The sequence below is a fragment of the Polypterus senegalus genome, chromosome 9 (assembly GCF_016835505.1).
Source record: "Polypterus senegalus isolate Bchr_013 chromosome 9, ASM1683550v1, whole genome shotgun sequence".
NCBI lineage: Eukaryota > Metazoa > Chordata > Cladistia > Polypteriformes > Polypteridae > Polypterus > Polypterus senegalus.
This window is the reverse complement of record NC_053162.1, coordinates 178,422,914-178,436,203: the sequence shown is the minus strand read 5'-3', so window position 1 is coordinate 178,436,203 and position 13,290 is coordinate 178,422,914. Positions and strand designations below refer to the sequence as shown.

General features: G+C 42.3%; 1 protein-coding gene across 4 annotated transcripts in view; it reads left to right on the top strand.

Moving 5' to 3' along the window:
- crata (carnitine O-acetyltransferase a) overlaps positions 1-13,290 on the top strand; it is a 67,403-nt gene that overhangs the window by 39,529 nt on the left and 14,584 nt on the right. For all 4 annotated transcript variants that reach the window (XM_039764416.1, XM_039764417.1, XM_039764419.1 and 1 more), the window contains 5 exons: positions 355-455; positions 6,536-6,655; positions 7,442-7,564; positions 12,565-12,700; positions 12,909-12,971. In XM_039764416.1, coding sequence (XP_039620350.1) covers positions 355-455; positions 6,536-6,655; positions 7,442-7,564; positions 12,565-12,700; positions 12,909-12,971 — 543 coding nt within the window. The remainder of the gene's footprint in view (positions 1-354; positions 456-6,535; positions 6,656-7,441; positions 7,565-12,564; positions 12,701-12,908; positions 12,972-13,290) is intronic.

Below are 13,290 nucleotides of genomic sequence, written 5' to 3'. Positions count from 1 at the left end.
CAGGGTTAAAGAGCATCCATTGGATCAAACCCTTGAGGAAGAGAGTAAGCATTCATCACAATTTCAGAGGTAGAGATTAAGCATCAGTTCAAGCCATTTGGTGTAGAGAGGTGGGTAACAGATCATACCTCAAGGCTAGAAGGTATACATCAATTTGAAATCCAGAGCTTGTGCATCCACCCACACCAAAGAATAGAGAAGGGATATTAATATCAACCTAGGAAAGTAGTGACTGGGCATCATTTCAAACCAAAGGAATGGTGAGTGGGCATCTATGCACCATGAGGAATGTGTTCAACCCTTTTTTTTGGGGGGGTTGACCCTAACTAATGAGGTGTTTTCTCTCCGGTATAGTTTATCATTGGTGAAGACGGCTCCTGTGGGGTCATCTACGAGCACGCCCCTGCCGAGGGCCCCCCTATTGTTGCCTTGGTGGACCATGTGGTGGAGTTCATGTAAGTGTATAGAAAGTGACTGGCTGGTGTTAGTGATGGTGGATGAGATTATCATGATAAAGTTGGAGAATAAACAGTGGAACTGGGCACACACTGTTAACTGGTTCAGACTAATCCAAAGGAAAAATACAATGAGTAAAATCCAATTTTTAAATCCTTAGATTAGGCAGGAGGGATGAACAAATGGAGTTCAAAAAACGAAGTAATTATGCAAAATCCTGCCTTTATCTGCTTGGTTAGCTTTTATGCTGCCACACTAGGTAGCCATAGTCTTTGCTCTGTTATAGCAATCTTCCAATTGTTGAATTGATGGTTGGGGCATATTATATATTATCATTGTGTGGGCATAGGGCAGCACGGTGGCGCAGTGGTAGCACTGCTGCCTCACAGTAAGGAGACCTTGTTTCGCTTCCCGGGTCCTCCCTGCGTGGAGTTTGCATGTTCTCCCTGTGTCGGCGTGGTTTTCCTCCCACAGTCTAAAGACATGCAGGTTAGGTGCATTGGCGATCCAAAATTGTCCCTAGTGTGTGCTTGCTGTGTGTGTGTGTGTGTGCCCTGCAGTGGGCTGGCACCCTGCCTGGGGTTTGTTCCTGCCTTGTGCCCTGTGTTGGCTGGGATTGGCTCCAGCAGACCCCCATGACCCTGTGTTAGGATATAGCAGGTTGGACAATGACTGACTGACTGACAGTGTGGGCACATGAGGGTCACAGTAAAAGCCCTGCATCCTCTGCCAGTAATCCCCTTAAACTGTCATTTTGCTTTCCTTACTCTGTTGTCTGTATATCCAAATGTCCTCTAAGGATGGCAGGCTTAAAGATGGTCCCATGCCAATAGACAAACACTATGAATACTATAAATGAACTACTACCCCCTACTGGTGTCCTTTTTGCCTCATTCCACCTGTATAGGTTTATAGGTTTATAGCAGAGGTTTCAAACTCCTGGAGGGCCACAGTAGCTGCAAGTTTTTATTTCAACCACTTTCTTCATTAGTAACCAGTTGCTAATTGAACTGACTGATTTTGGTTAAGTTTATTTGACTTGCTCGTTAGTAGTCAGACTTCTTAATTCTTTCTTTTTTTTATGAACTTACACCTAAGCAAAAATGAGATGCAAAGCAAGCCAACATGTGACCAGCTAAGATGGGGATCTCAAAATCCACCAATTTTCTTAATTGGAAGCCAACTCTTGCATTAGTGAAACCAGTTATTCAGTTCCATGGCGTGTTGGTGCCCATTAGTGATAAGCAAACCCCACAGAGTTCACTATGGTGTAAGTTTGGAGAAAACACCTAAATGTTCGGGAATTTTGCTGAACTCCGCAAAATGCAATAAAGTCTGGGAAATTGAGCTAGCTTGGAATGAATTATAATGGTAACGTGGTCTTTTTAGTGTCCATGAGGATTGGAGACAAATCTGTCAACTATAACTAGGCCAGTTATTGTGACAAAAATGTGACCTGAGCTGTAAGGCAGCAGTGCTACCAACTGTGTCACTTCACCTCAAACAACAAAAGATACAGATGGAACAAACATGACAAACAAAATACAACAAATGGTCAGAAACTAGCAATAAGCAAAAAAAAAATACACTCATTGGCCAACGAATTAGGTACACCTTGCTAGTACCGGGTTGGACCCCTTTGTGCCTTCAGAACTGCCATAATTACAACAAGGTGCTGGAAACATTCAGTGGGTATTCTGGTCCTTATTGATATGATAGCATCACACAGTTGCTACAGATTTGTCGGCTGCACATTCCAGATGTGACTCTCCCGTTCCATCACATCTCAAAGTTGCTCTACTGGATTGAAATCTGGTGACTATGGAGGCCATTTGAGTCCAGTGAACTCATCGTCACATTCAAGAAACCAGTTTGAGATGTTATGAGCTTTGTGACATAGCGTGTTATCCTGCTGGAAGTAGCTATCAGAAGATGGGTAGACTGTGGTCATAAAGGGCTGGATATGGATGGTAACAATACTCAGGTAGGCTGTGGCATTTAAATGATGCTCAGCTGGTACTAAGGGGCCCAAAGTGTGTCAAGAAAATATCAACCACACCATTACACCCTTCGCAGCCTGAACTGTTGACAGAAGGCAGGATGGATCCCCGCTTTCATGTTGTTGACGCCCACTATCTGAATGACACAGCAGGAATCGAGACTCAGCAGACCAGGCAACGTTTTTCCAATCTTCTGTTGTCCAACTTCGTTGAGCCTCAGCTTCCTGTTCTTAGTTGACAGGAGTGACACCTGGTGTGGTCTCCTGCTCCTGTAGCCCACCTGCTTTAAGGTCCAACATGTTGTTTGTTCAGAGATGCTCTTCTGCACACCTCAGTTATAACGAGTGCTTATTTGAGTTCCTGTTGCCTTTCTATCAGCTGAAACCAGTCTGGCCATTCTCCTGTGACCTCTGGCATCAAAAAGGAATTTTCACCCAGAGGATTGCTGCCCAGGTCAGGTCAGATTGGAGAGCATGCACTGGTACAACGCATTGCCGCACCCACCACATGACGAAACAACTTGGGATCCTGGTTGGCAACCACCCAGGCAGAGCTCAACTGGATATTTTCCCTTTTTTGGACCATTCTGTGTAAACCTTAGAGATGGTTGTGCATGAAAATCCCAGCAAATCAGCAGTTTCTGAAATACTCAGACCAGCCTGTCTAGCACCAACAATCATGCCACGTTCAAAGCCACTTCAGTCACCTTTCTTCCCCATTGTGATGCTCGGTTTGAACTTCAGCAGGTCATTTTGATAATGTCTACAGTACATGCCGAAATGCATTGAGTTGACGTAATTAGATGTTTACGTTAACGAGCAGTCAAATAGGTGTACCTAACAAAGTGGCCTGTGAGTGTATGTATCATTGCGCTCACAGAGTTCTGAGCTTTGGCTTGTTTGATGTGGCAGCTCTGACCCCAGCTAGAACATCTTTTTTTATTTTTGCCTATCAGTGCTGATCCTTCCTTTGCACTTTTGTCTTCCATCAAGAAGATAGAAGTATGTTGTAAATAATAATAAATCCTTTTGTTATTGATCATTATTTCACAAGGTCTCATTGTGACTCGGGGAGGGCTGGGATCCTTTATGGCTTGTTTTGATTGGTAGCGCAGCACGTGGCTAATTATGCATTCATATTAGCCCTACAGCACTGCCTTGTCCGCTCATAGGGATCAGTGTTATATATCTGGTGGCGATGCTCTATAAACATTTTCATTACGGTCAGTTAAGGTACCCCTCAAAAGAAGATACTGCAATTTTTTTTTAATGCATTTTTTAAAAGCAGATCACACGGCGCTCTTACAGTAGGCATGTGTGTCATGGCTACTACATCTCTGTGATGCCACTCCTGCCTCACAAAGCATCATAGGGCACTGGGAAAAAAAATATTTGTCCCAATACAGCGAAATTTCCAGAAGATTCTTCAGCGGACAAGGTCACTAGCGATCACAGCACATTCGCTGCTTTAAACAGACGCTGGGGCTAATTTTGCTGATTGACACTAGTGGTTATATTCTACCTCACCAGGCTCTTTCAAAATTGTTGGTTTCCTCGTTTTTTGGGGGCCAAAACAGATCGATATTTCTCAAGACTTTCACCTTATAGACACACAGGTGCAAATCCAAATCATATTATGTGATATCATCTACTGTTAACTTCTGCTCTGTACTTGTAATATTGTTATTTTTATACTGTATTGAGGATTTGTTCTGTTCCGTGTATTGTATTGTATTGACTCCCTTCTTTTTGACACACCAGTGCACGCCCAACCTACCTGCAAAGGGGTCTGTCTTTGAATTGCCTTTCCCAAGATTTCTTCCATTTTGTCCCTAAAGGGTTTTTTGGGAGTTTTTCCTTGTCTTCTTAGAGAGTCAAGGCTGGGGGGGCTGTCAAGAGGCAGGGCCTATTAAAGCCCATTACGGCACTTCTTGTGTGATTTTGGGCTATAGAAAAATAAATTTTATTGTATTGTATTGTAGCTTGTCATTTTGGCTCCCTTTTTATATCTTTATTGTTTGATTGCTGAGGTCATGCGAAAAGATTATTTTCCCCTTGGGGATTAATAAAGTGTATCAAACCAAATTAAAGGAAAAATACAATCAAGAATTCTGAAGTCAGTTCAAATTCCCACTGTCGTAACTATATCTCTATTTGAGCAATGGTTCAGTTTTAGTTTGTTCTAAAATCGCCTTAAGCTCCTTTTACTTCCATTGTGTTTTTAGTTGGAGGCTCCACCCACTCATAAATATTAATGAGCCACCTTAGATAAGTAAAGTACAGTAATCCCACCTCGATCGCGGGGGTTGCGTTCCAGACCCCCCCCGCGATAGGTGAAAATCCGCGAAGTAGAAACCATATGTTTCTATGGTTATTTTTATATATTTTAAGCACTTATAAACTCTCCCACACTGTTTATAAATATTCCCCGCAGAGTTATACAGCATAATCCCTTTGTATTCTATTAGATGTTAGGTAAGATTCATTGAAATTATGTATATAAAAACACTGTTTATACTGTATACAGTAAAACCAAAATATTATTTTAAAGATATTAAGTGTCTCCGATATCACATATGTTACAGCCATTACGATAGACAGGCCACCAGCAATAAATACGTACAATGCAACAAAAATAGTATACAGTAAATGTGTGTGTACAGTGACACTAAACGTACGTACATGTACTAAGTACTGCAAGTAGAAAATTAATTATGGTTACTCACCAACAATGACACGATGACTTGTCCGATAACAATGAGTTTTATTTTACTGCACAACAAAGGAGAGCGTTACAGCCCTTAAAGGAGCCACTTCAGGCGATTGTGTAGCACTGCCGTTGTTCTTCTTCAATCCAAATCCCTAAAGCAGATTCCATCCAGACTACTGCCTTATTACATCCACTTACAACTCGTTTTGCACCCTGGTTAAAAGGACACTGCGGCCGTAGATCTTATATTCCTTTCCTACTTTTTAAATAAAAAGAATCGTAGCCTTTAACAAATCCAAAACGTTTACCTTTTCAGCAATCGTTAACATCTTCCGTTTGCGCTTGGGCAAGGCCACTGAAGCAGTAGCAGATCGTTTTGGAGCCATAATGAAGGGCTTGACTATGCACAAAGATAAACACAAAAGAGCACAACTCTTTACACAGCGAAACACGTTGATGCTGAATGAGCGAGACGAGACTTCCTGGTTAACACTGCATTTAGCAAGCAGGAACTTAACTGCGTGCTCTGATTGGTTAGCTTCTCAGTCAGGAGAACTTAACTGCGTGCTCTGATTGGTTAGCTTCTCAGTCATCCACCAATAGCGTCCCTTGTATGAAATCAACTGGGCAAACCAACTGAGGAAGCATGTACAGGAAGTAAAACGACACATTGTCCAGAGAACCCGAAGCAGCGAAAAATCCGCGTTATATATTTAGTTATGCTTTCATATAAAATCCGCGATAGAGCGAAACCGCGAAAGTCAAAGCGCGATATAGCGAGGGATTACTGTACATAGGAATTTTCAAGATTCTTTGTAGCATGATGTTATTTCATCCACTAGGTGGCAGCAGAATACTGTCCTGACCAGTAATCTGGCTTAAAAATGTAAAGCAGATCATTACGTGTGACCCTGCATCTGACTTGGGCTTAACTGTACTTGCATAGAATTCCAAGTTGTGGTCGGGGTTAACGCCACGGCAGTGAATACTGTTAGTTGTACATTTTGTGGGCGTGTGCTGCTCTTTTTAATTAAGTGAGCAAAATATCATACAAATTTTATTATAATTGTAATGTATAGCAAATACATGAAACTGAACTGATCCAAACAACACTTCTGTCTGAAATGTTCATGCCAAGTTATTTGGCTTTCTCATTGTTAATTATGGACCTTGCTAGCTTCATGCCACCTTGATGAAATTACTAACGTCTCTCTTTGCCAGCCAAGGAAGGAAGCGGTGGTGATAGTGTTGTGGTGGGCATTAAATATGTTTTACCTTTTGTTTAGCTGTACCCAGTGATGTATTACAAGCCATATTGTGCCCCTCTTCCCTCAAATAAGCTAACCCTCTATTGCTGTTTTTGTATTTAGGAGGAGTGCTGAGACGGTGAGGTCTCCCATGATCCCGCTGCCAATGCCAAAAAAGCTACGTTTCAATATCACACCAGAGATCAAGAAGGACATTGAGAAAGCCAAGCAGAACCTCAACATGTAAGAACCTGCAACTTGGCATGGAGGGGTGGGGTGGGTGATGAGGGTGTGTGTTGGAGTGGGGGCCTTCATTTAAAATGAATGAATCAGGTGTGTGCTTCTTCTGGACATTCTGATTTTTCTCACACATCCACAAAGGTATATGGGTTAGGTTGTTTGGTGTCTCTAATATAACTCCTGTGTGAGTGAAGGTGTGCATACCCTACACACATTCACTGACCCCCCAGTCCAGCCCCCCACAACTATGAATTGAATCAAGTAGGTTTCAAAAAATATACAGTATTTGTATGTATTTTTTGATATTTTGATTTGATATACTTTATTAATCCTCAAGGGTAAATTGTCTTTTTGCATGAGCTTTGGGGGTCAGACCACAGGGTCAGCCATTGTACAGCGTCCCTGGAACAATTTTCAGATTAAGGGCCCAGTGTAGACAGATCCCTTCTGACAGTAATGGGATTTGAACCACCATCCTTCCAGATACCAGCGTAGATCCTTAGACTCAATGGGTGTGCATATATTTAAGTGATTTTGAGAATGTAACTTTTTATTTTGATCATTTCTGGACACTTACATTGGCTACTTGACTTGTGAGTTGCTCACAGTACACCCTAGAGACCATCTACAGGTACTCTCCACTTATGGCAGGAATGTGACCACTCCCTGTCCAAAACTTGAGAAATGCAGTAACCCTCTTTGGGAGCCTTTTTCCTCTTTTGGACACAGAGTGGCCTGTGTGCTGATATGTGTATACCTCTTATTGTCATAAACTACTGATCTCCACAGAATGGTTCACGATCTGGACGTGAAGGTGTCCGTGTTCTCACATTTTGGAAAAAACTTCCCCAAGTCTCAGAGGATGAGCCCAGATGCCTTCATCCAAGTTGCCCTGCAGCTGGCTTATTACAGGTAAATGGAACTGAAATAAATTGAAAAGCCTTTATTTTCATTGTAAAAAATTACAGCAAAATTACGAGAGCCACTGCAGCTGAGTACAAAAGAAGAAACGACTCTACTTCTTTATAAAAAAAACTGCAACACATAAGACACACAAGAAGAACATCATGAAAAAGTTATTGCACTAAAGGATATTGCACTTTAGCCCAGTTTATAGATAACAGCATATTATATGTAAAATATATACTTAAAAGGAATGAGATCAAAGATAAAACCAGTAGTGGTACAATAAATAATAAGTCATACCATTTCACTGGGGAGTAGCTGTACGAGGGCAGCAGCAGCATGTATGAGTGTATTTTCCAGCACTGAAACAGAAATTGTTTAACCTTCCTTTATTTGCTTGAAGCAAATTGTGGGGTTGTTCAGTGTATTTATGGCTATTGGTTAGAAACTGTTTCTGAATCTGTTGGCCCGTCTCTTCAAAGATCTGTAACGCCATCCAGAGGGTAACACTTCAAACAGGTGGTGAGCAGGGTATGAAGGAACCTCACTGATGTTTGAGGCTCTGGTGACATAGCAGGAGTGGTCAGTGTCCTACAGGGAGGGCAGACAGCAGCCTGTGATTTTTTTTGTGCTGAGTTTATGTCTCTCTGGAGAGCCTTCTTGTCTGTTTCCATGCATCCGGTGTACCATACTGCCATAGAGTATATCAGGATGCCCTGGATGGTTGAACAATAAAAAGCCACCAATAATTTTTGCTCCTTTTTGTTTTTCCTGAGTCCTTTCAGAAAGTGCAGTTTCTGTTGTCTCAGACCAGGAAAGGTTCTCTGAAATGAGAATTCCCAGGAATTTTGAAGCTGCGCACCCTGTCCACATGGTCTCCGTTGATGTAGTGAGGAACAGGTTCTGTGCTGCGCTTTGAAGTCCAGAATGAGTTCCTTGGTTTTTGCGGTACGTGATTCACTGAACACTATTCTGTTAGTCTCTGAACCTCATCTCTGTATCTCCTTCTGATATGAGGCCCCCATTACAGTGGTGTCATCTGCTAGTTTAATGCTAGTATTTGTGAGAGGGCTGTAAAGTAAAGTAGTGGGCTCAGCACACAGCCTTGTGGAGATCCTGTGCTGCGCAGAAGGGAAGAGGAAAGATGAGGGCCGAGTTTAACCCTTTGTGGGAAAGTGCTTTATCCAGGTGCAGATGAAGGAGAGAAGGCCTAAGTCTGTCAGCTTGCTTACCAGTATGTCAGGGATTATTGTATTAAATGCTGAACTGTAGTCTACGAAGAGCAGCCTTACTATACATACAGTTGTGCTTGAAAGTTTGTGAACCCTTTAGAATTTTCTATATTTCTGCATAAATATGACCTAAAACATCATCAGATTTGCACTCAAGTCCTAAAAGTAGATAAAGAGAAACCAGTTAAACAAATGAGACAAAAATATTATACTTGGTCATTTATTTATTGAGGAAAATGATCGAATATTACATATTTGTGAGTGGCAAAAGTATGTGAACCTTTGCTTTCAGTATCTGGTGTGACCCCCAATAACTGCAACTAAACATTTCCGGTAACTTCTGATCATTCCTGCACACCAGCTTGGAGGAATTTTAGCCCATTCCTCCGTACAGAACAGCTTCAACTCTGGGATGTTGGTGGGTTTCCTCACATGAACTGCTCACTTCAGGTCCTTCCACAACATTTCGATTGGATTAAGGTCAGGACTTTGACTTGGCCATTCCAAAACATTAACTTTATTCTTCTTTAACCATTCTTTGGTAGAACGACTTGTGTGCTTAGGGTCATTGTCTTGCTGCATGACCCACCTTCTCTTGAGATTCAGTTCATGGACAGATGTCCTGACATTTTCCTTTAGAATTCTCTGATATAATTCAGAATTCATTGTTCCATCAATGAAGGCAAGCCGTCCTGGCCCAGATGCAGCACAACAGGCCCAAACCATGATACTACCACCACCATGTTTCACAGATGGGATAAGGTTCTTATGCTGGAATGCAGTGTTTTCCTTTCTCCAAACATAACGCTTTTCATTTAAACCAAAAAGTTCTATTTTGGTCTCATCCGTCCACAAAACATTCTTCCAATAGCCTTCTGGTTTGTCCACGTGATCTTTAGCAAACTGCAGACGAGCAGCAATGTTTTTGGAGAGCAGTGGCTTTCTCCTTGCAACCCTGCCATGCACACCATTGTTGTTCAGTGTTCTCCTGATGGTGGACTCATGAACATGAACATTAGCCAATGTGAGAGAGGCCTTCAGGTGCTTAGAAGTTACCCTGGGGGTCCTTTGTGACCTCACCGACTATTACACGTGTGCCTTGCTCTTGGAGTGATCTTTGTTGGTCGACCACTCCTGGGGAGGGTAACAGTGGTCTTGAATTTCCTCCATTTGTACACAATCTGTCTGACTGTGGATTGGTGGAGTCCAAACTCTTTAGAGATGGTCTTGTAACCTTTTCCAGCCTGATGAGCATCAACAACTCTTTTTGTGAGGTCCTCAGAAATCTCCTTTGTTGGTGCCATGATACACTTCCACAGACATGTATTGTGAAGAGCAGACTTTGATAGATCCTTTACTTAAAATAACACAGGGTGCCCACTCACACCTGATTGGCATCCCATTGACTCGAATGTCACCTTCAAACTAACTGCTAATCCTAGAGGTTCACATACTTTTGCCACTCACAAATATGTAATATTCGATCATTTTCCTCAATAAATAAATGACCAAGTATAATATTTTTTTTATTTTCTCTTTATCTACTTTTAGGACTTGAGTGAAAATCTGATGATGTTTTAGGTCATATTTATGAAATAGAAATAGAAATATTTAGAAATTCTAAAGGGTTCACAAACTTTGAAGCACAACTGTAGCTCCCTCTTTGATCTACATGGCTCAGCACAGTATGTAGTGTGGTAGTACTCGCGTCTTCTGTGGATGTGTTTGATCTGTAAGCAAACTGATGCTGGTCGAAAGTGAATGGGAGACAGGATTTATGTGCTCTCAAAGCAACCAGTCTATAATCTTTTAAACTCTTGGTGGTTATTTTTTTAGGGACAGGGATGATGACTGATGATTTTAGGCAGGGTGGAGTAGTGGTTGATGCCAGAGAAAGATTAAAAATCTTAGTGAAGACCCTGGCAAGCTGGCCAATACATGCTTTTGAGTATCTTCCCATATACTCCCATCAGGGCAAGTGAGTGGCCTTTCTTGGGTTCACCGTCCTGAGCACTCGGTTCACCTCATGTTCTTGCAAAGTGAGTGTGTGGGTGCTGGGGGTTGGAGTTGTCAGTGTGGTCATGATGAACCTCCTCACCTCAAACCTGGCAAAGGAATGGTTCAGTTTCCTCTGCCAGCGAGGCATTTGAGCTAACAGACCTGTGGTTGCTGCCATGTGTTGAACTGCTTGCCACGCCCGCCATGGGTTGTCATCTGTGAGGTGGTCTTGTGTTTTCCTCTTATAGGCCTCTTTGGCTTCTTTGATTCCTCTCCTCAGTTCAGCTCTGTCTGTATTGTTATACCACCCTGTCACCTGACCTGAAGACAGTGCTGCGTTTTAACTCTTTCAGGGCTAATAATCTTTTTCATTTTCTCCCAGGTCTGAATATCTTTCCCCAAAATCTCAGTTTTCTACAAAGCATGCAAAGGAAGCACTAAATGCATTTAACATTAATCATTAGCTTTCTAAGATCGACTGTAACATGGCTTCCATACTTACTATATACCTGTTTGTCTAACCATTTAAATTCTGGAAGGCACTTTCTGGAAAGGAAACAGCTATCTGCCTTTCACTTTTGATTTCCAGATCACTTGCATCAAAATCAGAGTCAATCAGTCAGATTCAGCAATAGTATGCAAAAAGCAAAAAAATTAATTATGCCCACATCATATTTTGCTTTGCACATTCGCTTTGCTCTTTTGCCCGCCGTCAATGCCATTCTAGACGTTGTTAACTCTATGCTCCTCACACACACACAGGGATTCAATGTCAAGTCAATGAGTCTTAACAGTCCTTCTGGCAAAGAGGGTCTCCCCGTAAGGTGATGATGTGTTTTGTCGACGTCCACAGCTGTTTATTACCCTCTACCCCTGGATATTAACTAAAGTCAACATTCAACCTCGACCCCTGCTGTTGACAAAAGTCGACATTATCCCTAAAAGAGTTAAAGGAGTGTCTGTACTTCTTTTGCCATCCAGGGTTTCTGATTTGGAATATCCCGGATCCTCTTTGTGACAGTGACATTATCAGCACAGCTCTTGATTTAGAATAGAACAGTTTCTGTGTATTCCCCCCAAGACTTGTTGTGCAAACACATCCCACTCTGTCTGTGCAAAACAGTCCTGAAGCTGAGAGAGAGAGAAAGAGAGAGCAGGCTCAGGCCAAGTATTTATGGTCTGTATAGCTGGTTTTGTCCTTCTCCTGAGGGTTATGTATGCTGGAATGAGGAGCAATGAAAGATGGTCTGACTGACCTATGTTGGTGGGTGGGTTTATAAATATTATGTTTTATATTTGAATACACATGATCAAGTGTATTTTCCCCTCTGGTGGAGCACTTCACGTACTGGGTGAAATGAGGAAGTACAGTCTTTAAACGTGCTTGATGAAAGTCACCAGCAATGATATGTCATCCATCAGGATAAGCCTGCTGCCGTTTATTTGTTTTAGGATAAAGGAGTTTGCATCCGGCTTAGCGTAAACAGCAGACAAAATTTCCCTGTTTATCTCTGTTGGTAAAAAGGATGGTCTGCAAATGATTGACAGAACCTCTGCAGGAGATCTGCTGACCTCAGAGTGACTAACCCTTTTAGGGCAGGACAAGTAAAGTTTGGCTGCAGAAATTCCTACATAAAATGGAGGAGGAGGTGTCGTTACTTTGGCATGAGCCGCTTATTCCGCTGGACGAGTTGAAGCCTGGTAACACCTTCATTTCTGGATGGATGGGTCTCATTAGGTGTTCTTCATAGATGCTGTCATTTCTTTTCCTGGCAGGAACTACAACCGCTGCTGCTCGACCTACGAGAGTGCCTCCCTGCGCATGTACCGCCTCGGGCGTACAGACACCATCCGCTCAGCCTCCATTGACTCACAGCACTTTGTGCAGGCCATGGATGACCCCTCCAAGTCGGTATGCCTACCTTGCTTGATCTGTTGTCAGGTGCCCGGTGGGTGCATTAACCAGTGTGTTTGGTGGACAGCAGCCACTTGTGAGATGTGGACATACAGTAGTAGTTAGCAGGCACTTGAAGTAATGTAGAGTTGAGTGGACAGTGGAGCTACTCTGTATTTTCAGTTTTGTCCGTATTTCTCACTTCTTGTTTTATGTCTCCATGCAGAACCAAGAGAAGGTGGACCTCCTTCAGAAGGCCATTGTGGCACATCGAGCTTACACCAATATGGTATGGCAACCAGTCTACAATTGCTGTTATACTTTTTCAAGTAGTGATAGTGATTGGACAAAGTTTATAATTATTATTTATGTATTGTCTTTCATGGAGAATGCCATCCATTATCACATCCCATAACCACCACAATCCTTCTTGATCATTACTTACGCAATGTGACCTGTAGGGGGCACATTTGCACGCCAAACCCCAAACACAACTACCACCAACACAAGTTTATGTCCAAGTTGTGTACCATTCTGTTACATCCACGTTATTGACAGTGAGCGGCGCCATTTTTGTAACTCAAAGGGCATACTCTACAGTTAAGTCC